Here is a 27,983-nt window from a genome sequence, read left to right as displayed (position 1 = left end):
CATCACTTACAATGAAAACACATTTAAAGAGGATCTTTTAATAGTCAGTATGAACTGTTCATATGGACACATGACTGCTGTTTGAAGACATTCAAAAAAATCTGTACTATCTTTTAAAGACTCAGTAACTGTTCTTCTGATGGGAAGAAATAAAGTAGTTACCTTTGATATTGAAGACTGCAGCTGGCGGAGCAGGGTCTGTAAATAAAGACAACATTAATATAACTAATAAACAGCTGGACTTATTAAAATTCAATATTTACACATCCATTCTTTAACTGAGGACAGCATGAAGTTCCTAATTCAGAGTTTACAGACAGAAGTGACTTAACTGATGGTTTGATTTACTGACAGTCTTTTAATATGAGTCAATGTGTCTGATAAAGTAGAGCTTTTTCTGTCATAACATCTTTACTTTGATAGTTTTAATAATCAGGATTGTTTGGTCTCTGGTTGGTTGGTTTGGTTTTTGGTCTATAAGCCTACAGTATATTCTTACTGTGTTTACAGACATTACCTCCATTTCTATCTCAGCTTTTTTGTTTTTGCAAACTTTAATTTATTAAAGCTACTCTTACCTTTCTTGCATTTCACACAGCACTTTGAAAAAAAACTTGAACAGCAACAACACCTCACCCCTATGTCCCAGCCCCGCACTCCCCACCGCACCAATCATATCTTTCGGACCGAATGATATGATTGGTCAGAGTTTTCACAGAATATAATGAGAATGGAATAATGATGAGTTTCTATGCCTGGTGGATCTCTCTAACATTTTAGAGCCGTTACCTTATTAATAACATTTTAACCTAAACAAAAACATGTGTAAAAATGTAACAAAGGTAAGGGTAGCTTTAATAAAGTTTATTTGGTTCATCCAGACATTTGGGATTCCTCCATCATGCTGCCTCCCTCTGAGTCATTGTTGTAACATTATAAACATCTTCAGCACAAATACATTTAACATTTCAAACTTTAAAAGAATCCATAGAAGAAAAATAAAATACTTACTGAAGGGAGCAGCAACATATGCTATACCTGTGAATAAACACAAAGTTAACACACAAAAAACAAAAAAACAGCTAAACTAACTATTATCAAGTTCATGTACAGAGTTTCCAGTCTGAGCAGGACTAACTAAAAGGATTAGGTTGCTTATTAAATAATAAGCGAAATCAAATCAAAACAGTTCAGTATTTATTATACTAACAAGTATTGTGTGATATATATTATTCCTCTGTTAACTTCTACAGCAGTGCAGTCCCCAACAAATACACTATTTCCTCTTGTTTACTTCCTGACAACTACAGTCACAAAATTACTGAGACTTTTTTTAAAATTATACACTTGTGAGCAGTTTTTGAGATTAACGTCTTCAGAGTCACAGACATTGTTGGTTTTACTTGTTGACAATAACAAATATATTTAACACCAGTCTTATCCTGTAAACTAAAAACATCTTACCCAAGCTGTAACCTTCAAGTAAAAGAAGAAATAAAATAGTTACCTTTGCTGGCTGGAGCTCCTGTGAACAAAGAGAACATTAACACATTAATGACCAGCTGGACTTTACTACTCACTACATAACCAATTCTAAATTCAGATAAGCCTTTAACTGAAGAACATTGTGAGAGTTTTGAGACTGAGAAGGACTAACTATTGTAAATATCTATTTCTGAAGTGAGAAATATGTTTATCTGAAATTAATAACTACATTTTTTTTTTTGACCGCCTACATTTTTATGGACAAAAACCCCTGAAGTCCTTACTTATGGAGGGCAACATCTCTATTTTTTCATGGTATTTACTGACATATCACCCAATCCTAGTTTGTAAAATGCTACGGTAAAACATATTAGCATGTTAACATGCATACAGTTACCATGGTAACATGCTAAGTCAAGTCAAAGTCAAAGTGTCTTTATTGTCATTATATTGTGAACAATACAACAAAATGAAAAGTGCTGCTCTGTTAGGTGCCACAAATAGCGGATTCACATCACACTCAATCACAGATCATACATAAATAAATACAATAAAATCATGACACTAGTGTCATGATTTTAACATGACAGCATGGCAGAAATATAGAAAGCAATTTAGAAGCTGAACTTATGTGACCTGCTATCACTGTACCTTCATAGTGCAGTTTATTGCAGGATCAAAGAACAAATCAAGTAGAAAATGAATTTGTAGAGTCTGACAGCAGCTCTTCATGGTCGCTTGTCTTTGACTACCAGCTCTACATCTATTCATGCTACACTGAGCAGTGGTCAGTGTTAATCCGCTCTCATCGACATCCCCGTACCTCCCACAGAGTTTAAGTGCGTAGTTACTCTATAACTAATATATAAATAGAGACATTTTTTTTCTTTTGTTCATTCAATTCTTTTCATAATAGATCTACTTCTTTTGAGGAATTAAATGTTTTAAGTATTTTATTTTAAATGATATAAAAGAAAATATTAGAAAAACATATCCCACTCCATTCCTTGTTGTGGAGAAAACACAATGATTATATGTTATACTTACCAAATTTCCATTTATACACCACCACCAGCACTACAGCTACAGCCACGACTATGACAAAGAGCAGGCCCCCAATCAGTCCAGTATTAATGCCTCCTTTGTTTCCTTCATCATCACATTTATGATCTAAAACACAGAAAACATTTACATTAGTTTCACATTCACTTCACTTTTAACGTCATTAATACTTAGCTTCATATGACTCTCAGTGTTGATGCATGATAATAAAATGTATATAATAATCTCGTCCATTGATGAAGTGACTTGACAGTCAGCAGCTTTTGAGGCAGACTCTTACTGCTTTACACCCTGAGATAATAGAAAAAGGTCTGCTCCAATATGACACATAACTGATTAAATAAATCTGATTTAATACAACTTGGATTTCATTTTCTGATGTTTGGTTTGGTTATAAACGGTCTGATCATCTGACTGTTTGCATTTTTGCCCCAAACTGTAAACTGAAATAAGAAAGATTCTTACCCCAAACCTTCACAATAGGTTCATCAGATGCTCTGTGAATGACTTGACATGTGAATGAAGCGATGTCACTCTTTAAAATCTCCACACTGTCTCTTCTCTGGAAGGTGTCGTCTTCATTTGGTCGAACGCCTGAGGAGATCAACCCGTCCTCTTTAGTCAGAATGCGGCCGTTCCTTCTGATGTTAAGGATGATGTCTTTTGGGTAGAAACCTGTGGCCAGGCAGCTCAACATGAGGTTTGTCTCAATTCTGGTTTTCTTAGCTAACATGTGCACATGTGGTGGAGCTGGAAAGAGAAAACATTGACTTAATTCATGTTTGCATGGTGGCTATAATGCATTATGATATAAACCAAACATGTGGTAATGTTTGTACCATCTGCATAATAAATCGATCCAATAGAATTTATTGCTACAACTAATGCAACAAATAGAGACAATTCATATATTTATTTTAACTAAAGCAAAAACAGACTGGTGCAACATAAACACACTACTGCTACAACACGCTGAATTTTATAGTTTCTGGTCTTTTTCCAAACTGTTTTCTGAGATTTGAAGATCATGGTAGTTATTGAATATGGTGTTTATGAAGGTTTGGTTCTAATAGCTGGTTCTCTTTTGTATTTGGTTCCATGTTGGCAAAGTACCTGGATTTGCTGAACTACAGGACTGAACTTATATATTAGCAAAGAACAGTTTACACAGCAGACGGAGAACAGGCTTCTTGTTTACAATTTATACTGTAGCTGTTGCTGTATGTCTGCAGCTATCATCTGTAACTAATGAATGTTAAAGCCTTCAGTAACTTGACATATTAACAGTTAAATCAGCTTCAGTTGTCAAAATCTCCTGCTCAGACTTTAATTTATATCATATTAATTATTTAAGCTAATCAACTTAATAGTACTGACTCAGCACTTCCAGTATTTGAAACAAGTAGCTCATGAAAAACAAGAAGGTTACATCAGTTATTTAAATGTGTCAAATACATAGTCAATCAATATTTGATATCTTCTGTTTGTTGTAAAATGGAACTGAAGCTGAAGTGTTTCTGCCTTCATTTTGTTATTTTAATTTTACGTTAAAAATGTTAAAATCTCAACCTAAATGGATTCAAAATGATTCAGTCAATAAAAAGCTACTGAACCCTAATTCTGGTGAATTGTTGTTTGTTGATGGGAAATGTTGGGTCCAGGTATCATTCGTTCATTTGATATTCATTTTAGAATCCAAATTCCAAAATTTAAAAAATGGCTTGTTATTTCATTATTTGTTTATAAATGCAAAAAAGGAACTTTGTTTTTCTGACTTTTGATTTTAGGCTCAGGTCGTGTTAATACATTCATATTTATTGAAATGTGGTGATTACTATATTGAGCCCCGAAAATTACGACTGACAGCGGGAGGACGCTTAATAAAATAATACATTTATGTTTAGTATGTAAAGCTAGTGATAGTCTGGGCAGCGCTGTTGTTCTGTGAAGTTTCACTTTACACTCAGACTAACATGTGGCAGCTACAACTGTTAGATTTCATCTGTGAGACCAAAGGGAATAATACCATATATTAAAATGCTTTATATTAAAGCTAGCGGTAAATCACCAAAGAGCTGCACAGATCAGTTCATCGGATGATTTTCTCTCTCAGATGACCGGTTCATCATCTAAGAGATCAGATCAGAAGATGCTAACAGCTGAGATGCTAACCGCTTTTCACATGTCTGAAAACCTTGCAGTAGCTAGCCTGAAAAAACATGTAAATCTTGATAAAGTGACTTATAAACAGTTCCACTATGAAAATTGTGAATGCTTTTGGTTTGGTCTGCGCTCTGATCTACAACAGTCCCTTACACATCCGAAGAAGAAGTCAATAAATAACTTCCGGGCCACGGAAATTGGAAAAATTAAATATATGAAAACAAATTCAGCCCTGGCGGCGTTCTGTTAATTTCCTTTTTTTTACCTGAGCATAAAATTAAAAGTCTGAAAAACAAAGCCCAAGTTCCTTTTTGTATCACATTCATAAACAAATAATGAAATAACAAGCCATTTTTTGATTTTGGATTCTCAAATGAAGGAATGATACAAGGACCATGTTGTCACATCTGAACTAATTTTCCATAACAAATATTAAAATTCAGGAAAACAAACAAAAGCAGGTTCAGTGTGAAAAGCAATATTATCAACAGCGGTTGATTTCATGTTAGATATTTTAACATAATAATAAAATAAAACTTCTATTGCTAAAGCCACTCCCATAATATCTAATAATGACTGATATAAAAATACTGAAGTTATTTTCTGTCATACATACAGGCAGCTTTCAGATGTTTTTCCCCGTATGTCATGAACTTGTCCAACCAATCGATACACTCGTTCTCCAGGTAGCCTTTGGTGTATTCTTTTAGGACCTGGACATCATCCCACTTTCTCTTGGTTGGGACTGCTACATCAGTGGCAGCAACCCACACTGAGTCGGTGTCATTAAAGGACAAGAAGTCTCGTCCGTCGTAGTTGTACATGTCCACGCCACGGACAAACTTTAATGTGCCATCAGGCCTTGTTTCACCCTCACAGCCGTGAATCCACTGAAGAACATGGAGATCTAAAGAGGAGTGACAGTGAAATAAACGACAAAGAATGAGGACATGGAAAAATGCAGCAAGTAATTACAATTATAACTGTTTCATTTAAACACATTAGAAGTTATCACTTGTTCCTGACTTAAGGAAACATTAAAACAGCTTCATTTTTGCTGGAGCATTTATCTATACAAGGTATTACAGTTGTTAATTTCATAGTGTTAATTATTGAGTCATCAAAAAGTCCCAGTCTGACACATTTCATGGATCTTACCAGTGTCATTCTGTTTCATTCGTTTCTTCAGGATGTCGATGTTGACTTTGAACCACTGCTGCTTGCTTTGGCGGGACTGTGTGCCTTTCTCCCAGTAGTCTGCAGGAAGTCGCTCCTTCATCCATTCCTGCTTGTGAACTTTTCTCTGGATATCACTGTCATAGTAGTCAATCATCCTGCCGTCCATCTGACCCATAGCTGTGAACTCATGGATGCCCGGAAGTCCGACAGGTTCAGAGAAAGCGGTGTAGATGTACTTGAGGGAGTGAATCTCTGAGAGTCACAGAGAGAGAAAGACAGACAGACATGTTTACAGACAAGGCAGATAAACTCCAGCAGATCTGACTTAAAGCTCTGGACTCTTATCTATATATACTGCCATCAATCAGACTATTTAGCCACATGTATGAGGCAACACACTCAGAGAACAACCACCGATCAGTTCAAGGAGATTATAGAATATGCATCATTATGATCATGAAGGATAATTTGATTAAAATAGAAATGATCAGCTCCCCCCTGTGGTGACCTGATGTTTATGAATGAACAGGAAATACAAGTTTGCACCAAGAACCTCAAGAGTCATCTTTAAAGTCCTCCCAACAGTACTAGATGAGATTTTGGTAATTAATAATTTTCTTTATTTTACAACTACTTTTTCCCCCCATCATTGTATTTCTGTTTGCATTGGGTAACAGTTGTATTTTTTATGATAAATATCTTGATATACAGCATTTTTCATAATTTTCATTCAAATTAACATTTAAAAAAAGCAAATCCTCATAACTGAGAATCTGTCAACACAGGAAATAAAGTTAGAAATTGAAAAATGGACTGAAACGATGACCCAACTATGAAAAAAGTTAAAAAATGAACTTTATGTGAGTGAATAGTTTCAGTGTGATCAGCAGTGCAGCAGCAGCAGCTTCAGTCCTCAGTGACACTCAGTGTGGTCAACCACATTTTATCAGCTCGACACACATCAGCGGTGTCACTGCAGTCACACACTAAATAAAACACTTTCAGTTGTGAGACTACGTGCATGAAGCTCAAGTGAGACGTGACTGAACCCATGTTCATTAAAACTGAAGTTTCCCATCAGACAGAAAAACGTGGCTGAAAGCATTGCGGCTCAGACACAATGTTCCTGGTCGACTAGTCATTACTTCAAGACATTGTGAACTAGTCATTGCACATTTATTCCATTAATTTAATGATTTGAATATATATTTCAGAAAATGGTTTGAGTTCCTGGTCTGACAAAGATGTTTTAAGTAACTATAAACACTGAGCTACATTAAAAAGAAATTTACATTTTACAATCACACCCACAAAACGAGCCACTTGTTAATGAATAAAGTGATTCTGAATCAAGCGGGGAATTACGGTCCTCTGAAATGATGCCAATGCGGAAGTAACTTAAAACTGCATTCTATCAAAAAGCCACCAGGGGGCGACCGTTTTGGTGTCAAAAGGACTTCCGTCTCTATACAAGTCAATGGAGAATTCACCAACTTCTCACTTGATTTATAACCTCAGTAAACGTTTTCAAAATGTGTTTATGGTCTCAATCGCTAGTTTAAAGCCTTCTTCAATGCAGTATGATGTTCATTTGGGACATTTTGGCCTCCCTGATTTTATATGTGACGATAAAGCAGGGTATGCATTAGGGCGTGGCTACGTCGTGATTGACAGGTTGATTGGTTCACAGGTTCAGGAGGGCGCCTCTTACTCCTCCTGATGCCCATATAAGTAGAATCTGTGTTTTTATTTTTCCCAGCATGCACCGGAAATTTTCAAGATGGCGCTGCTCAGATCCGAAACTATTCGCTACCAAGCAGCAGTCCACAAACCAATGGGTGACGTCACGGATGTTATGTCCATTTTATATACAGTCTATGTTCTGAATGTGTCAGAACAACCTGTGACTGACCCACCAATGACTGACACTCTTCTCATCAAATATTAGGGGATTGCCCTCGCTGAAACGCCTCCTCTACAGCTCAGTTTGTAGAAGCAAAAATGAGGAAATGAATGGTTGTTTGTGAGCCAATTCTTTCATTTCTTCCACTTCATTGGCAGATTATTATTCCAATACTCTAACTGGGACATTTTGATTATTTGCTTGTTGTTTTACTTTTATTTTCAAGCACAAATATCAAACTTTATCTTTCTTTTACGTTTCAGTAAATTCTTTTTCTTTTTGTTTTTTACTCTTAGTAGGACAAAATACAACAACTTGATCAACATCACCTTAAAAAAAATCAATTATTTGAGGCAGCAGGTTCATTTATAATAAAAATAATTATCATTTATAGTTATGATGATGTCTTTGTTTATATTTTGTAGTATTGGAAACAGAAAAATTATCCAACTCGTGTCCACATTCAAGTCAAACCACCATGTTGTCTTTATACATAGATGCACACTGACGACATGTTACACACACAGATGATAAGTTAATACAGATTTTATAATAGTTAATCAATTGGATCATATTTGTTTTGATGTAATAAGGTTATGTGATGAGAGAAAATTACAAAAACTGAAAAACTATCCGTCTATATGAATAAATTAAACTCAAATAATCAACAGAAACCTGATAATTACAAAGACGTCACAACTGCCTCCAATTTAGTTTCACTTTTAACTGGAGCCGCATTAATGTGTAAAAAAAATAAATTATGTATCAGTAAATTATTTTTGTTTTTAGGTTTTGGACTGTTAGTTGGACTAAATCAACAACTTGAGAACATCACATTGAGTTTATGTCAAATTGAGATGATAATTTTTTTATGTAATTAAAAAATAAATAATTTAAGCCATCATGAAAATAATCAGCATGTTAATCTATAATAACAATAATTATTATAGATATGATGATGTCCTTGTTTTTTATAGTTTAAGTATTTGAAACAGAAAAATAATCCAACTCGTGTCCAAATGCAAGTCAAACCACCATGTTGTCTTTATACATCGACGCACACTGACGATAAATTACTGATTTTATAATAGTTAATTAATTTTATCATACCTGTTTTAATGTAGTAGGCTTATGTAATGAGAGAACATTACAAAAACTGAAAAACTATCCGTCTATATGAATAAATTAAACTTAAATAATTGACAGAAATCTGATAATTACAAAGACGTCACAACTGCCAACATTTTAGTTTCACTTTTAGCCGGAGTCGCATTAATGTGTAAAAAAAAAACAATTAACATTTTTTCTTAAAAACTGTCTCTTACCGCTGTTTACTGTCAGTCCCGTCCCCAAAAGGACTAAAACTGTGATGAGATACATCTTCACCACAAAGTGGACTCCGTGAAGTTTCTTAAACTCAGTTTTATCCGAGTGTTGGACGATGCTTTGTCTCTGTGGTAACAAACTGCAGCCTGCTTCCTACTTCACTGATCTGTAACACGGATGTAGAAACGTCTCTATATAACGGTTCTACATCTATGGTGAGACTGCCTGCAGGGTGCATTCAGGTGATGCTTGTAAAGTATGGACATTAAGCTGCATTCAAGTCACATCAAAGTTTCCTACTCTTAACATGTTTTGTTTCATGGTGCATGCTGCATTTTATGCAACATTTTGTCCAGATAACTGTCTTAAAACAATAATCAGGAGTCAAAATAAACATTAAAGCAGTTTTTCTTGCTGTTCCTCCTGTTCATACTGACCATTAGAAGATCTCTTCATAATGTTTACAATGGAAGTGATGGAGGACTAAATCCACTGTCCTCCTTCTGTGCAAAAATATACTTAAAAGTTGATCTGAAGCTTATATGATTATTATTATAATATATAATTATTTGAGCCATCAGGAAAATAATCAGCATTTGAATCTATACAGTAATTAAATAATTATCATTTATAGTTATGATGATATCCTTGTTTTATATTTTTAAGTATTTGAAACAGAAAAATAATCCAACTCGTGTCCACATTCAAGTCAAACCACCATGTTGTCTTTATACATCAACACACTGACGACATGTTACACACACAGACGATGAGTTCATAATGATTTTATAATAGTTAATTAGTTTGATCATATTTGTTTTGATGTAATAAGCTTATGGAATAAGAATATGTTACAAAAACTGAAAAACTATCCGTCTATATGAATAAATTAAACTCAAATAATCAACAGAAACTTGATAATTACAAAGACGTCACAACTGCCTCCATTTTAGTTTCACATGTAAACAGTGTTGCATTAATGTCTAAAAAAAATTACATTTTTTCTTAAAAACTCTCTCTTACCGCTGTTTACTGTCAGTCCCGTCCCCAAAAGGACTAAAACGGTGATGAGATACATCTTCACCACAAAGTGGACTTTTTAAAACTCAGTTTTATCCGAGTGTTGGACGATACTTTGTCTCTGCCACAGCAAACTGTTTCCTGTTTCCTGTTTCTTACTTCTCTAATCTGTCACACAGATGTAGAAACGCCTCTATATAACAGTTCTACATCTATGGTGAGACTGCTCTGCACGGTGCATGCTGCTCATAAAGTATGGACATTATGCTGCATTTTCTACAACATGTCATTCAGATAACTGTCTTAAAACAACAGTCAGGACCTGTTTTTCTTGCTGTAATGATTCCTCCTGTTCATACTGACCATTAGAAGATCTCTTCATAATGTTTACAATGGAAGTGATGGAGGACTAAATCCACAGTCCTCCTCCTGTGTAAACATGTATTATAAAGTTGATCTAAAGCTAATATGAAGCTTCAGTCGTCCAAATGAGTCAAATCAAGTCTTTTATGTTTCAACGTTACAGTGTTTTTAGTGCTAAAAGCCCTCTATCTGGTACTGTACTTCCATCACAACTCAACAGGGAAACACTCTCTAAGGAAACACACCTTCCTGCAGGAGCTGGACTATCAGTGCAACCTGATTGGGCTTCAGGTTCCACCTCATGCTCCAGTAGTGACAACAACACCAGCAGAACACAAAACTACAGAAGAGTCAATCAGGAAGGAGAAGGACAGAGCAACTGTCTGTGGCCATCACATGTACCATTCCCTGTTTGGGGCTTATCTTGCTTTTGCCTCTCCATTGTACCTGTTGTTACTTTCATTTGCACCAAAGCAGCTGAAATTGATTCTCAATCACGTGTGCTCACTAAATGGCCAGATTGATATCCCTAAAGTTTAACTGATGATAAAACTTAAGTGTTCCCTTAATTGTGTGGAGTAGTGAATGTAACCTAAAAGAGGAATTTCAACTTGCAGAAAAAACCGTATGACTATCTTTTATTTATTTATTTACTTATTTTATATTGTGTGTTTTTTGCTTGTTTTTATTTACTTTAATCCCCTGTTTCAAAACTTTTCAAATGTTTAAATAGAGCTTAGAAAAAAACACTGCAAAACCATCTATGAAATATGACATATAAAAATACAGCACCTGTATGATGATAAACTCAAGTATAATGTGGTTTGTCAAAGTGGAGTTCCCCTACTTTGTTTTCCAAGATGGTGGACTGGACACCCTCGCACATGCGTGGTGTAAATTGGCCAGTGACAGAGGAAACATCAAATATGAGACTTGAGCTGTACCTTAAGACTCTTCTCATTGACTATTAGAGGGCAGCACTCACTGAAATGCCTCTTGTAGAGACCGCCTCTAAGAAATGTATTTTAGTTTGAAGTACAGCTCTTCTGCTAGTGATGAGAATAACGGCTCCTTGAAATGAGCTGGATCTTATTACTCTGTACCTTTCAAAGAGCCTCTCAATAAATGGCTCATTGTTTTTTTGGTTTTTTTTTTTTTTTTAAGAGGCAGGTGCTACTGGGGTCATACACACAGTGACATGTGAGCAGCAGAGAGGCCAAACAGCCGACAGGAGGAAGAAATGTGATAAAAACAAAACAAAAGAGTAACAAAAAAAAAAGAGAAAGAGACCCACTGCTGCTGAATTGCACACACAAAAACCCAATCTTGTGCAGAGCTGTTTCTGCTTTACAACATAATCACCTTTAAACATTTAAAGTTTCATTTCTCTGTTTCAATTATTTGTTCTCACTAACAGCGCTCCCTCTCTGCATTCACTCTGCAGCTGACTCAAACACTGCTCTCTCTCTCTCTTTCTTTCTTTCTCTCTCTCTCTCTCTCTCTCTCTCTCTCTCTTTCTTTCTTTCTCTCTCTCTCTCTCTCTCTCTCTCTACGCATGAAGGAGGGGATACTGAAAGTGTGTGTTCTGCCCTGAAACTTGACAACACACAGTTCTCATGACTGACTGAGGACACGTACACAGGTAGCCGGGTATTTATAAAAAAACTGATATTACCCCCCCTCCGTTTTCAATAATAACATCGTCCACACCAGATCGTTTTCAGAAAAGTTTTCATCTACATGAACTCGCATAAATACACTGCATAAAGCCTAAACTCACACACCTGACGTTCATGCATTTTCTGTCGCATTCTGTGATGTTCGGGAACCTAAAACTCAGTTTTCCCCTGTACACACGCTGACACGAAAACAGGAGTTTTCCTAAATCTCCCCTTTGGCCGGAGTTTTCAGAAATAACCGTTTTCAGTGACCTAAAACTGAGTTTTCGTGTAGATGAAAGGCAAAAACGCATGAAAATATATCTGTTTTTAAGAGGAGTGGGTGGATTATGACAGATGAAAATTGGGCAGAGCATGATAGCAAAATAAAACAAAATCTGATCTGACCCTTCTTTTTTCCTAAAGAGCCGTCAATCGAATCGGTTGCTAAAGTCACACCACTAAATTTTCATCACAAAGGTCTTAAGATGACACTGAGTGAATTTGGAGACAGTCGGGTTAAAATGTAGGAGGACTTCATTAAAATACAAGGCCTGCAAGTGGCCAAAGAAACGCCAAAATTTACCCGTTATTGCAACATGGTTGACTTCTTGTTGGAGTTTGGGTATGACTTCAAGAGACTTTTTTGTGCCTCTTGGGGTGATACATATGCCTACTGAATTTCGTCCTTCTACATCAAATTGGCAGGAGGGGCTTCTAATGTGAACATTTCTAGGGGGCACTGTTGAGCCATGTTACCACAACCAAGCCTATGGATGTTAACTAGCGCCACTCCACATGCGTTTGTCAAGTTTCATGACAGTAAATGCATCCCTTGCACCTTAAAAACAGCTTTGTATTTCATGGCGAAGAATGTGTCGCCATGGCAACAGCTTTGGCTAAAGGGTCATAAGCTTCATAATGTAGTATCATCAAGGTCTTACATCTTAGCTGAGTAAATATAGGCCTGTATATGTCTGAAAGATCAACGCACCACCACAGCAACACATTTCCACAAAACTCACCAACTTCATAATATACAATCTCCAAGGTATTGAGGCTTTTCTGAGTAAATTTGAGGTGGATCGATCTGCTCAACCTGCTATCCATAGTGCGTACAAGTTCTAAACTGTAACTTCCTGTTGCCAGTAGGTTGCGCTATGTATCAGATTCAGTATTGACACATGGATCTATTCAGGGCAGGACTCTTATCAAGCACATGAAATGTAGGGCTGATAGAATCATTTAAATTGGAGTTATAGCAACTTAGTTTTTGTGGTGAAACATCGAAATTTGCCACACCGCTACCCCCACTGGGTATGACGAAAAGACACTGTTCGGCTAACTTTTCATCTCCAAGGTCTTTAGACGATACTGACTGAATTTGAAGTCGGTGGGGTCAAACCTTTAGGAGGAGCTTGTTACAGTGTGCAGCCTGGAAATGGCAAAACAACATCAAAGTTGCAACAACAAATCAAAATGGCCGACTTCCTGTTTGACTTGTGCTCCCCTGGAACTTTATTATGCATCTGGACATGATACATGCCTACCGAATTCATTCTTCTACGACAATATGTATCAATGTATCAATGGGCTTAATCTTGTAGGGACTGCAGTCCCATTTTTCCGTAATCTATTTGCACGACCCACAAAATATAACATTTTTCACCACTTCTGACGCATGTGTCAAGTTTTAGGACTTCTCAAAAAATGCAATTTTCTGGAAGAGTCGTTTCAGCCAATTCTTTCATTTACTCCACTTTGTTGGTTGATGTTTTTAAAAATGTCAAATTATTCCAATAATGTGATTGGCACATTTGATAATCTACTAATTGTTCCAATTTTTTTTTTCAAGCACTAATATCAAACTTTATCATTTATAGTTATGATGATATCCTTGTTTTATAATTTTAAGTATTGTAAAAATAAAAATAAGCCAACTCGTGTCCACATGCAAGTCAAACCCCCATGTTGTCTTTATACATAGATGCACACTGACAACATGTTACACACACAGACGATAAGTTAATACAATTTTGTAATACTTAATCAATTTCATCATATTTGTTTTAATGTAATAGGCTTAAGTAATGAGAGCAAATTAAAAAAAAATGATAAATGATCCGTCTATATGAATAAATTAAACTCAAATAATCAACTGAAATCTGATAATTACAAAGACGTCACAAGTGCCTCCATTTTAGTTTTCCCTTTAAGTCGCATTAATGTATATAAAACTTTTTTTAATAAAAAAAAAAACTCTCTTACCGCTGTTCACTGTCAGTCCCGTCCCCAAAAGGACTAAAACTGTGATGAGATACATCTTCACCACTACAAAGTGGACTCCGTGAAGTTTTATCCGAGTGTTGGACGATGCTTTGTCGCTTTGTAACAAACTGCTTCCTGCTTCTTACTTCTCTAATCACATAAAACGGTTTCACGTCTATGGTGAGACTGCTCTGCACGGTGCATTCAGGTGCTGCTCGTAAAGTATGGATATCATGCTGCGTCCAGGTCATGTCAACGTTTCCTACTTTTAGCAAGTTTTGTTGCATGGTGCATTTGCTGCATCATTTTGTTCAGATAACTGTCTTGAAACAACAGTCAGAACCTGTTTTTCTTGCTATAACCATTCCTCCTGTTCATACTGACCATTAAAAGATCCTTTAATAATGCACTTTACAATTTAAGTGATGGAGAAATCCACAGTAAAAAGGGCATGTCTTTTTTTATGTGTGGTCCTTTTTTAATCACTTTGGCTGTGATTATGCTGTATTTTTTATTGATTTTTGGAAATTCAACAACAAATCCTATATTACAGTAAGTCTATAATAAACTGTGTAGAAACAATATTAACTTTCAGCATGTTAGGGCCCTTAGTATAATTTATATTATACTTAACTATAGACTACTCAGAAAACTCAGAAAAAGAAATTTGGCAAATCATAAACTGACAAAACATCAACACACGTGCAAGCCTTCAGACTCAATACAATTATAGATATATATGGATGCTGACATGAGTTACAGTACAGTCTTTGAAGGATAGTTTTAAAGGCAGGACTTTAAATTTTGGCTGAAAAAAATATGACAATTCCACTTTACATAATTATCTGACTTTGTTCCTGTGTCATCGCTACAAAGAGGGTTTTATCTTTTCTTTGTTTGTTGTCTCACCTCTGTTCCATCTCTCCCGCCTGGTGACTCCCTCAGTTACCTGCTGTGGCTTGTCATACAGTACCAGTCGTAAAGCGGTTTCTTTGTATTTTTACACTTGGCCAACAAATTACCGTATTAGCGCCCCCTGCTGTTGGCTGTTAGTGTCGCTTTATCTGACTTTTTGGTTGATGAACCAGGCAGGGTTCTGGACTTTTCCAGAAATGTCCAGATTGCAAGTCCGCCCCTATTTCTATCTAAATAAACAAGAACAGAAAATGAGTGATAACTGATTAAAAATTTCAGCTTTGTTTGAAATTGACTGTTGAATCAACACTAACTCATCATCATTCATTTGGAGTCGTGTTTCTGTCCACCTGTTGAATGCAAGTCCAATATTCACTCTGTCCGCTGTTTTTGCTCTATACCATCTTCTGACCACACGATGGCAGTAATGCTGCATTTTAATGTTTAACTTAAAGAGGAACTGTAAGACCCATTGACTGTACATACATAATACATACATGATTATTTTATATTTTTGGGGTATAAATTGATTAAACTTGCATACTCTTTAAATACAACCCCCCCACCCCAAAAAACATTATTGTTATTATAATTATTAATTTATACTTAACCATACTATATTCTTATACTATATTACATCATGCATTGTGCTCTATATTTAAATTGTACAAATACAGTTACACTATATTGTTAAAGTAGTTTGTATATTACTCTTACATTTACACATCAATACAATATTGCTTTACATTATACAGACACAATATAGAAGATATAATGTATATAATATAGAGTTCAGTGACAAAAATGCACTACAGTGTTATTGCTTTTGATGAATGGTTGTTTTATTTGTATTAATTATTTCAGGGTGTGATCTGGACCAGCTGAAAAGGAAGATGAGTGCAGCAGCCTTCAGTCCTTCGACCAGAGGACGGCACAAGATAATGAACTGTTAAACATGTCTTGCTGTAGTTTTAAGACAGATTTTCCTTAAACAGTGATAACAATGTGAAAACTGGTTACCGGTTGTGTCCCAGATAAAATTCAAAATCCTAATTCTCACTTTCAAATCCCTCCATAACCTGGCTCCCCTCCCTCTTAGTGAACTCCTCACTCCTTTTCTCTCTCAATCTCTTTTTAAGACATATGCTGTCAGTGTTTTATATTCGTTACTATAGTTTGAGTGTGATGTAGTCTAACTCATGCGACAAGGAAGGTGGTAGGCAGGCAGACTCAGACTCTTCTTTGAGTGAGTAACACTTTATTCAGTCTGGTGTAACAAGGAAGAGAATGTGCATCTAAAATCAAAAGAATACAACAATCAAAAATGAACAGGCTTAACTCAAGATACCCAACTCATCCTCTCAATCCTCAAAACCTGCGTCTCTCCCCTTAAATAGTCCCTCCTCTCAATCAGGCAGAACCATTACTACTGCAGGGGTGCCCTCTTAATTTGACCAATTGGCACGTAACAATATTACTTGTATCAGTCAACAGTCTCCAACATATCATTCAACATTATCTTTGTAAGCCAACACAAGATACAAAACCAAACATTTAACTGAGTCAAACAGATCTCCTCCATACTGACATCAGTGTATGAATACAGGAAGTAGCTGGGTGGTCCTTACATTTGTTTGTTGAGCACATGGTGGGTAAGTAACAAAGCAAGACAATGCATAGCTTATAAACTCAGAACTGAACCCAATAAACAATAATTAAACTTAATACATGTCTGTGTTTTACTTTGACCAAAAGTTTGCTGAATGTGAAATGTAACCAAACAAAATGAAAAACACAAACAAACCCGGGCTAGTATGCATCTGCACATGATTAATGATAAACTAATTGTTTATCAAATTAATAATATAGCTGGTGTTGATGGTGAAAAATGCTGACAAATGATGAGTTTCACGCACTTTGTCACACTCACAATTACTGTTACTGGTACTACTAAAAAGAAAATAAAACTGTTTGATTACAATAAATTAACATCAGAGGCTTAAAACCACAGTGTGAAATATATAGGAAGGCTTAGGAAGTAGGGCAGTTTAATTCCTGTGCTTGGGGAAGATACTTAACCCTGAATTGTGCCAAAGTTAGTGTGTGAATGTTAGTGTCCAACCAATGAGCAGGTTGGCAGCCTGTGTGGTAGCCTCCATAATCAGTGATTCATCAGGGTTAATGTGGCATGTAGTGAAAAAAACGTTTAGAGTGGTAAAAAAAAACTAGAAAAGTGCTATATGAGTACAGTCCATTTACCATCAAAACTGTGCTTTAAGCTGTAGCCTGTTTAATACAATCACCTACACTGAATACTAAGTACTTAATGTTTGTAAGTACAACCATTATTTCCCTCTATTTAAGGCAGCAATTGGAGGCCGTTCAAAGATCCACTCAGACAACATAAACATGTCTCGAGTTCAATATTTAAAAGTTGTTTTAGTAAATTTAGAAGCATGAATTTTTTGCTTCCCCCTAGACATCAGATTGTGTAACTCCTAGTAACCCCCCCCCCCCCTACACATACCCTTGAAATGGACGGTTCTATAGGCTATACAAGTTTAGTCTACTGCTGTGCAATTATAGTAGTGCAAATGTATCTCTTATTTTATAATCCTGACTTTAGGGTTTTCAAAATGTCTCATCACATCTAACCGCTACTAAATCTCCTCCGGTTTGAAAAAAGATTTTGTTTGAAACATGATATCAAAGGACCCATCATAAAGTTAAAACATTTCACAAAAGTAAAAACATCATAAAGAAGACTTTTTAGATTTAAAGGAGATTCCTTTTAAAGGTTAAACATTTAGTCCCCACTTTTCTAATCTCCTTCCAATCAAAATAGTCTCCTCAATAATATGACCCCATTTACTTTATATCTCCTTCCCAATGCTAATCCAGTAGTAGTTCTTCCCTGGTGAGCTGGTTTCTCTCAGGCTTCAGGTTGTTTTTTATCAGAGCCGTTGGATGAGCCGTTGGATGAGCCGTTGGATGAGCCGTTGGATGAGCCGTTGGATGAGCCTTGGTCTGCAAGAATTAACAGATGTGTTACTTTCCATACATGTACTAATGCTGCTTCTATACATATCCTGTGTTACTAAGACGCATTTGTGGTATAAAAAGCATAGAAAAAGAATAAAGCAGGTGTTGGTCCGAACAAAAAGTCTTCTTCAGTCTGAAGAAGAGCATTGAGCGCAAAGCGTCACACTGGTGATATCCTAATAATTCTACCTGCAACAGGAGCTGCAGTGTGTAGACTTTTTTCTTTTTTTTCTTGCTTACAGTTTTCAATCAGTCAACAGAAGATATTTACCAGATCCAGTAGAGCGACCAGAATCACCGCTGTTCACAGACTCCTTGGACCCTGTGAAGAAAAGAAAAAGCATCAAGGTCTGTAATAACTGCTTATATCCAATCTGTGCTTTCTTACTACTTTTAATTTATTTAATCACTGAGAGTAGAACAGAAACTAAAGACAACATGCTTCAAAATACTGTTAAGAATCAGGACATGAGTCAATGTCTGAAACACTGAACACAAATAGTTTTACCATGCCATCGCTAATAAGTAATTATTTTAAAGTCAACTAAAACATAATGGTTTGATTTTTAACTAACAGGAAAATTATTTAAGCTCTGATGCTGGGCCAGACTTTGGTCATATTTATATTATTCATTTAGATACAACAATAGATACAACAACCTTTTTCATATTACTAACTAGGTGAGACAATAAAGAATAAACTATTAGTATGACTACTATAACTATATTACTGTACTATTAGCACTTGAATGAATCTACTCCTTCTCCCTCACTTTTAAATGCAATGACTGGAAACACTGATTTTAACCTCCATCACTTACATTGAAAACACATTTGAAGACAATCTTTTAACAGTCAGTATGAACTGTTCATATGGACACATGACTGCTGTTTGAAGACACTTAAAACTTGTGGACTATCTTTTAAAGCCTCAGTCACAGTTTTTCTGATGGGACAGAAATAAAGTAGTTACCTTTGACAGTGATGACGGACACTACCGGAGATTTGTCTGTAAATAAAGACAACATTAATATAACTAAATGTACACATTCATTCTTTAAAGTCTGTGTAAAGTCAATTCATTGATTTACTTCTAAACATATTATACATGTTGGAAAATGGTTGCAGAAAACATGTGAAAAGGCTGATAACTATGCAGTAGTGAATTGTGGAGATAGAGCCTTAAACTGTTTCTCACCCTCTCATTTTCCTGATTTTCTGAGCCTGCAAAAAGGGGCTTGGTCCCTCCCTTACAATATAAGACGAGAGTCCGCTCTCCTCAGTGGTTAACCTGCCTAGTGGCCAGTTATTGTTACTACATCTAACACTACTACTACTAAAGTCTACAGTTAGCCAGTTAGCTGAATAAGCCGCTAAGCTAGCAGCTGAGCTAGCGACAGAAAGCTCTCAGACGTAGCGTCCATGTGTCTGGTACAGGTGGTGACTTTGATTGACTGGTGACACTTGGTAGGGGGCGGGGCTTCAACGAACTCGGCAAAACTAGAGCTTTTTCTGTCATGACATCTTTACTTTTTGATTGTTTTAATGATCAGGATTGTTTGGTCTCTGGTTGGCTGGTTTGGTTTTTGGTCTATAAGCCTACAGTATATTCTTACTGTGTTTACAGACATTACTGATAGCAGAGAGACTTCTGAAGGTGAACTGATGTGTGGCAGAGGTCCATGTCCACAAGGTCTGTTATGTCCTGTGTGTTTCTGTGTGGAAGCCTCTGAATAACTGCACCTGTCCACTCAGTGGCACCTGGCTTCCTCCTTTCATTTATTAATAAAGCCAGACATTTGGGATTCCTCCATCACGCTGCCTCCCTCTGAGTCATTGTGTCACATTATAAAAATCTTCAACACAAATACATTTAACATTTCAAACTTAAAAGAATCCATAGAAGAAGGAAAAAAACGTACTTAAGGGAACAGCTTCCTCCGGATCTGCTTGACCTGTGAATAAATACAAAGTTAACACACACACACACAAAAACAAAAAACAACTAAACTAACTATTGCAAGGTTCATTGTAGTTTCCAGTCTGAGCAGAACTAACTAAAATGATTAGGCAGGAAAACAGAAAGCACAACAACAAAGTGATCTAACTGATGAAACTGAAAAGTATGAACCAGTGTGCTGCAGCTTTCAATCAGTAAATGAAAGATGCTTACCAGAACCAGAAGAGCTGGAACGACCGCTTGTAGGAGATTGATTGGATCCTGTGAAGAAAAGAAAATACATCAAGATATGTGTTAACATGTTCAGGCACCTGCTTATATCCTATCTGTGCTTTCAAGTATTGTGTGATATATCTTATTCCTCTGTTATCTTCTACAGCAGTGTATTGACTGACATCTCCCTTTAGAGCTGTGTGATATGAAGATATATATGGTGTGACGAGAGAAAAATAATGTTTCTTATCGTTGTAATGCAGAATGCAAATCATACTCTTTTTATGGCAGTATTTTTCATCAGTTGGAGTCTGTCCATTTGTGCCAGTTACAATGTGCGGAGGGGGGACGGCCCAACTATTTATTTAATGCCTAAATGTTTTTTATTGTTATCGGGACATTACATTTTGGTCACATAGCCGAGCCCTATTTCCCTTCATCACCATAAACACACACTCTCTTTGTTTTGACTCAGTCCTGCTGTCAGACATACTATTGAGAGCATCAAATGTGGATTCATCCACCGCTGCAAACAGTCCCCAACAAATACAATATTTCCTTTTGTTTACTTCCTAAAAACTACAGTGTCAAAATTACTGAGACTTTTTAAAACATGAAACTATATATTTATGAGCAGTTTTTAAGATTGACATCTTCATTAGGGTTTCTGCAGGTTTAAAGAAGTTAAATGTAAGACTTTTTAAGATTATTATGAATTAAATTTAAGACCTACACGAAGTATGAAAAAAGTAAGGAAAACAAAGTCCCCGAATTACTTTCAATGTAATAAAATGTATTACATTCACAGAGCAACTCATGAAAGATCAAGAACAAATCTAGTATATAGAATGGAGTGTGTGTGTGTGTGTGTGTGTGTGTGTGTGTGTGTGTGTGTGTGTGTGTGTGTGAATCCCACCAGCACATTTATATTATTATTAGTCTGACAGCAGCTCTTCATTGCTAGTTAGCTCTGACTACCAGCGGTGGTCAGTCTTAATTTGCCCTCATTGACGCCACATCACACACTACATAGCTACGAGGCCACGCCCCCTACAGTCAACCTGTGCACTCCTCTGCTGGGATGAAGGAAGCCAGCAGAGTTTGAGTGAGTAGTTACACTTAAAAAAGAAAACAACTATTAAATAAATAGAGGAAATTTTAACAGGAAAAATGTGTTTCTTTTCATAATAGATCTAGTTATTTTGAGGAATGAAATGTTTTCTATATTTTCTTTAAAATGATATAAAATAAAATATAAGAAAAATATATCCCACTCCACTCCTTGTTGTGGAGAAAACACAATGATTATATTGTACTTACCAAATTTCCCTTTCTTCTTCAACACCACCAGCACTACAGCCACGAGTACAACAACGAGCAGGCCCCCAATCGCCCCACCAACAATAATGCCGATGTTATTTCCTCCATCAACTTTATGATCTAAAACACAGAAAACATTTATATTAGTCATTCAGTTCACTTTTAACATCATTAATATTTAGCTTCATGTGACTCTCAGTGTTGATGCATGGTAATAAAATGTAGATGTGATAATCAATTTTTTCTCTTGTAGCTACTAACTGTGATGCTAACAGTGAATCCACCCCATCTTCAATAAAGACAAATATCTGAACACATTCTGAATATATGAAGTGATTTGATAGTCAGCAGCTTTTGAGGCAGACTCTTACTGCTTTACACCCTGAGATAATAGAAAAGGGTCTGCTCCAATATGACACATAACTGATTAAATAAAGACTGATTTAATACAACTTGGATCTCATTTTCTGACGTTTGGCTTGTTTATAAACTGTCTGATCATCTGACTGTTTGCATTTTTGCATTTTATGACAAACTGCAAACTGAAATAAGCAAGTTTCTTACCCCAATCCTTCTTAACAAATACACTGGATGCTTTGTGAATGACTTCACATGTGAATGAAGCGATGTCACTCTTTAAAATCTCCACACTGTCTCTTCTCTGGAAGGTGTCGTCTCCATTTGGTCGAACGCCTGAGGAGATCAACCCGTCCTCTCTAGTCAGAACGCGGCCGTTCCTTCTGATGATAAGGATGATGTCTTTTGGGTAGAAACCTGTGGCCAGGCAGCTCAACATGAGGTTTGACTCAATTCTGGTCTTCTTAGCGAGCACGTGCACATCTGGCTTAGCTGGAAATAGAAAACATTAGGTTAGTTAATGTTTGCATGGTGGCTATAATGCATATGTTTTAAACCATATGTGATAATGTTTGTACCATCCTCATAATAAACTGAACAAATAAAATCTATTGCTACAACTTCTACAACAAATAGTGACAATGCATATATTTACCTATAACTCAAATTAAAAAAATTCTGGTGATACTAAATTTAACATAAACAAATTTTGGTCTTCTTCCAAACTGTTTTTTTTAGATTTGAAGATCATGGTTGTTATTGAATATGGTGTTTATGAAGTTTTGGTTCTAATAGCTGGGTCTCTTTTGTATTTGGTTCCAGGTTGACAAAGTACCTGGATTTGGATTGTTAAAATCTGAACCTAAGTGGATTCAAAATGATTCAGAGTCAATAAAATACTATTGAACCCTAATTCTGGTGAATTGTTGTTTGTTGATGTGAAATGTTGCCACATCTGAACTATTCCATAACGAATACTGCAATTCAGGAAAACAAAAGCAGTGTGAAAAGCAATATTATCAAGACCCACTGATTTCATGTTAGATATTTTAGCAAATAATAATCTTTCTATTAATAAAGCCACTCCTATAATATCTAATAATAATTGGTATAAAAATACAGAAATCATTTTCTGTCATACATACAGGCAGCTTTCAGCTGTTTTTCCCCGTATGTCATGAATTTGCTCAACCAATCGATACACTCGTTCTCCAGGTAGCCTTTGGTGTATTCTTTTAGGACCTGGACTTCATCCCACTTTCTCTTGGTCTGGACTGCTATATCAGCGGCAGCAACCCACACTGAGTGGGCGTCATCAAAGGACAGGAAGTCTTGTCCATCATAGTTGTACATGTCCACACCACGGACAAACTTTAATGTGCCATCAGGCCCTGTTTCACCCTCACAGCCGTGCATCCACTGAAGAACACGGAGATCTAAAGAGGAGTGACAGTGAAATAAATGACAAAGAATGAGGGCGTGGAAAAATCAGTACTTACAATTAAAACAGTTTTGCTGAGAATTTATCTATACAAGGTATTACAGTTGTTAATTTCATTGTGTTAATTATTGAGTCAACAAAAAGTGTTCCCAGTCTGACACATTTCATGGATCTTACCATCATCGGTCTGATTCATTCGTTTCTTCAGGATGTCGATGTTGACTTTGAACCACTGCTGCTTGCTTTGGCGGGACTGTGTGCCTTTCTCCCAGTAGTCTTCAGGAAGTTTATCCTTCATCCATTCCTGCTTGGCAACTTTTTTCTGGACATCACTGTCATAGTAGTCGATCATCCTGCCGTCCATCTGACCCATAGCTGTGAACTCATGGATGCCCGGAAGTTCGACAGGTTTGGAGAAGGCGGTGTAGATGTACTTGAGGGAGTGAATCTCTGAAAGTCACAGAGAAAGACAGACATGTTCACATACAAGGCATAACTACTCTAAATGCTCCAAAAACTTGATCCTGTAGTAACTCCAACAACAATTTTGGATGTAATATTAAGCAGAATTGTACTGATGGCAGCAAATGGAATGTCTTGTGTGTGTATTATGTGTTTTAGTTAGTTTAGTACTTGTTTTACTATTATATATACTATATTTTTTAGAAGCATCTTCTTCCTTTCCTTCTTTTTTAAAAAAAACTTATGTTAAAGGAGGTAAGGATTACTTTCAGTTCCACTGTACATGTACAATGACAATAAAGACTATTCTACTTCTAATTCTATATCTTTACTGGCTCACTTTCAGCCAAGTAGCTGCCCTCTTCAGGTTTGAATGTGCAAACACACTCCAAACTTGTTGATACCAATTATTATTATACATCATAGTAGACCACACTACTATGTTTTAATATTTATTGTTGTAATTTCTGTTATCCAGTGAAATTAGTCATTTAGTAGGGGGTTGAACACTTGCAGGACACTATGTCAAATTCACATTAGGAGCTGAGCCCCCCTAAAGGTCTGATCCTAGAATCGCCCCTGGTTGTATTATTGTTGTTATTTAATGTTGTAATGGGTTCATGGCGATTTGTCGATAGTACACATGTGTAAAAGTGTTTTGTTTTACTGTAATAATTAGTAAAGAAAACTATAGACGGTATTCCCCTCCGGCCACGTTGACGTGCTGTGAACCCAAGAGAAAAGTCCTTGAGTGGTCTTCGGTCTGCTGAGGTTGGGCCGAACATACGGGGTTACAAATTTATTATTTGAGTCGGCAGGTTAATCTTTAATTACGATTATTATTAAATATAGTTATGATGATGTCCTTGTTTTCGTTAAGTATTTGAAAAATAATCCAACTCGTGTCCACATTCAAGTCAAACCACCATGTTCTCTTTATACATCAACACACACAGACGACATAAATAATACATACATTACTTAACATTTTATAATAGTTAATCCATATCTGTTGATTATAATATGGAATAAGAGTAGGCCTACGTTACAAAAACTGAAAACTATCCGTCGATATGCGTAAATAATCAACAGAAATATAATAATTACAAAGACGTCACAATTTTACTTTCGTTTTCAACCCGAGTCGCATTTATGTGTAAAAACCTCTTTTCTTACCACTGTTTACTGTCAGTCCTGTCCCCAAAAGGACGAAAACTGTGATGACATACATCTTCAGCATAAAAAAAGACTCCGTTTGTGTTTCTGAACTTCAGATTGACCTAGTGTTGGATCGGGTTTTGACCGCGACAACAAACTGCTGACTCCTCCTGCCTGTCTGACTAGAAACCCTCAATTTGGGCGGCGTCAGATATTTACCATCTACAGTCGCTCACTGCGGCTGTGCCGCTGTGCTCCGGTTATTCTTCTGTTTGGCAGACTAGATGCAGCAAAGGCACATTACTGCCCCCCCCAGTCAGAAGCAGAGCGGCCTGTTTTTCTTTTCCAAGGAAGGGAAATTACCAAAGGTACCCTTTTATATGAATCTCGAGGTATCATTGAGGGCAAGCCCTTACAATTATGTCGACAGCACAGAGGAACAAAGAGAAAAAACAACAACAAAACATTGTTAAAAGCAGTTACATCCAAAAACAGAGCTGGAAATCATAGTTTTAAATTTGTCCATGGAAACGATTGTGTTGAATTTGAATGTCTGTTGTAAAGTATTCCAGGATGATGCAGCAGAGTAAATTCAGTGTTAATCCGGGGGACTTTGAGCATCAGTTGAACATGTTGAAAAGTTACTGTGAGACCAATTTAATAAAGTGCTGATGTATGATGGCATGTTTCCTTTCAAGACTTTGTAAATGAAAGTAAACCAGTGCGTGTCTTGTCTCACAGAAAAGTGCCTATCCAACCTTTTCATATAAAGTGCAATGATGGGTGGAGTAGCTGTCACCAGTAATACATCTGAGTGCAAAGTCATAAACTGAGTCCAGTGGTTTTAGAGTGGAGACAGAGACATGTCTATGTCACCATAGTTTAGAACTGATTTAAAAAAAAAAAAAAAAAAAAAAAAAAGACTGCTTGGATGAGCTGTTTCCTGCAGGGCAAGGGGCTACCGCTCACATCACGAGTCTGAAGCATGTCCAAACTTGACTCTTAATGCATTTGTCTTTCACAATCTTTATTTGTATAGCGCCAAATCACTTTACACAGAGCAGAAGCCGTACTCTGCAGGTTTAATTTTAAAGATACCCAACATTCCCACATAAAGCACTTGGCGATAGTGGCCTTATAAGCTTTATCAAAAACGAAAGTTTTAAGCCTATTCAGCCTGATCATTAAGAACTTTGAAGGTAAGGATTTTAAACGGGAAGCCAAAATGGCCTCTTTCTAGAACACATGCAGCTGCATTCTGGACCAGCTGGAGAGTTTTTAAAGAGACTTGTTAGGACAGCCCGATAATGAATTACAACAATCCAGCCTAGAAGTAACAAATGCATGCACTAGTTTCATTATTTTGAGACAGGATGTCTGATTTTTGCAATATTACGCAGATGAAAGAAAGGCAGTCCTTGAAATGTGTTTTATAGGGGAATTAAGACAAATCCTGATCAAATATAACTCCTAGGTTGAATATACTGTAGCTACAGGTCAAGCAATTCCCAGCAAGTAATATTTATTCTAGATTTTTGGCCCACAGATGCCACATTCACATCATAGACCAAAGTCAGGACCAATTGTGTACCCGAGTTTACAATTCTTCAGTCATTGTACAAGAAAATGGGTTCAAAGATTTGTTACAAAGCCAGTTTATTAGTGTTAGATGTACAATTCAGGAACAGCATGTAGACCTGCAAGGTAAGAAACTCAGTAAATCAAGTGCACTGCAAATATTGAGAATATGCATTAGTGAGTTGTACCTTACCACAAGTGGCTCTCAGTAGCCACCTTTGGCTGGTGCTTTAGCAGGATAGTTCTGGTTAGAGGTTTCACTGGTGGCTCCTGACATGACTACAGGACCAGTCTCTCCTGGGGTGTAACGAGTTTTAGTATACATTGCTCTTCCACGCTGGTACCTTGAGCGAGAGCTGGAGGAGTAGACTGGCTCCAGATCAGACACATCACTGAAGACTGGCTCTGGGCCTTCATCCCCAGCATCAGAGCTGGTAACAAAGCCGTAAGAGGCATCCCCTGCAGAACCACTACCTGCGCTAGCATAGCTACCATATCCATAGTTGCCACGTGAAGCACCACTGTCATACCCACTGGGCTGAGAAGCAGCACCATATGTAGTGACCACAGGGCTGTTATAGCGAACATTCCTGTTACCAAAGTAATTATCCCCAGCAGGTCTGCTGTAACTGCCAGGGGCAGCATGGGAAGGGGCATTTTGAGCAACAGATAGCCTGTGGGGTTTTCCAGAGCTTGGGTTGAGTACACTTGATAGAGAGGAGCTGCTGCCTGGGTCAGAACTCACCCCTCCTCCACTGAACCTATTCCCATGATACGGCTGCCGCCAGAAGCCTGTGTCAGCAGCACCTGAGCCATATTCTGTGGAGAAACAAGATTCTGTTTTAGCAGTAATCAGCATTCATCACAGGTTGTTGTAGAATACAGAGCTTTTTAGTGTCTGATTTTAGTAGTTCTTGGCTTACTTTTCCCTGTAGGAACACAGGAGATGCTTCCAATCAGCAGGCATGAAATCCACAACACCCTGAAAAACAATTAAGAGAACACTTGATTTTGAGCCTTGAGATTTATTGGTAACATTTAAAAACATACAGTTAATCACTTACCTCATCTTAATGTGGTTAAATGGCTGAATTCAGGTTACAGCTAATT

General features: G+C 36.8%; 2 protein-coding genes across 6 annotated transcripts in view; both read right to left on the bottom strand.

The window, feature by feature from the left end:
* Positions 1-14,592, bottom strand: part of LOC133996001 (H-2 class I histocompatibility antigen, Q10 alpha chain-like) — a 35,302-nt gene extending 20,710 nt beyond the window's left edge. Inside the window, exons 1-4 of one of the 5 annotated variants that reach the window (XM_062435526.1) lie at positions 9,118-9,276; positions 5,869-6,141; positions 5,327-5,617; positions 2,936-3,297 (exon numbers count right to left, since the gene is read on the bottom strand). In XM_062435526.1, coding sequence (XP_062291510.1) covers positions 2,954-3,297; positions 5,327-5,617; positions 5,869-6,141; positions 9,118-9,172 — 963 coding nt within the window. In that variant the 5' untranslated portion in view covers positions 9,173-9,276 and the 3' untranslated portion in view covers positions 2,936-2,953. Of the gene's footprint in view, positions 1-2,935; positions 3,298-5,326; positions 5,618-5,868; positions 6,142-9,117; positions 9,277-14,427 lie in introns of those variants that run through there. The other 4 variants (XM_062435525.1, XM_062435524.1, XM_062435523.1 and 1 more) reach the window with 4 other exon arrangements.
* Positions 1-27,983, bottom strand: part of LOC133996000 (H-2 class I histocompatibility antigen, K-D alpha chain-like) — a 116,130-nt gene that overhangs the window by 56,390 nt on the left and 31,757 nt on the right. Inside the window, exons 2-9 of the mRNA XM_062435518.1 lie at positions 23,853-24,125; positions 23,380-23,670; positions 22,442-22,726; positions 21,878-21,997; positions 20,558-20,605; positions 20,307-20,339; positions 19,358-19,393; positions 18,656-18,706 (exon numbers count right to left, since the gene is read on the bottom strand). Of these exons, the coding sequence (XP_062291502.1) occupies positions 18,656-18,706; positions 19,358-19,393; positions 20,307-20,339; positions 20,558-20,605; positions 21,878-21,997; positions 22,442-22,726; positions 23,380-23,670; positions 23,853-24,125 (1,137 nt within the window). The remainder of the gene's footprint in view (positions 1-18,655; positions 18,707-19,357; positions 19,394-20,306; positions 20,340-20,557; positions 20,606-21,877; positions 21,998-22,441; positions 22,727-23,379; positions 23,671-23,852; positions 24,126-27,983) is intronic.

The sequence above is a fragment of the Scomber scombrus genome, chromosome 16, assembly GCF_963691925.1.
Source record: "Scomber scombrus chromosome 16, fScoSco1.1, whole genome shotgun sequence".
Taxonomy (NCBI): domain Eukaryota; kingdom Metazoa; phylum Chordata; class Actinopteri; order Scombriformes; family Scombridae; genus Scomber; species Scomber scombrus.
Note: the sequence above shows the minus strand (reverse complement) of the source record. Positions and strands in the feature narration are given on the sequence as shown.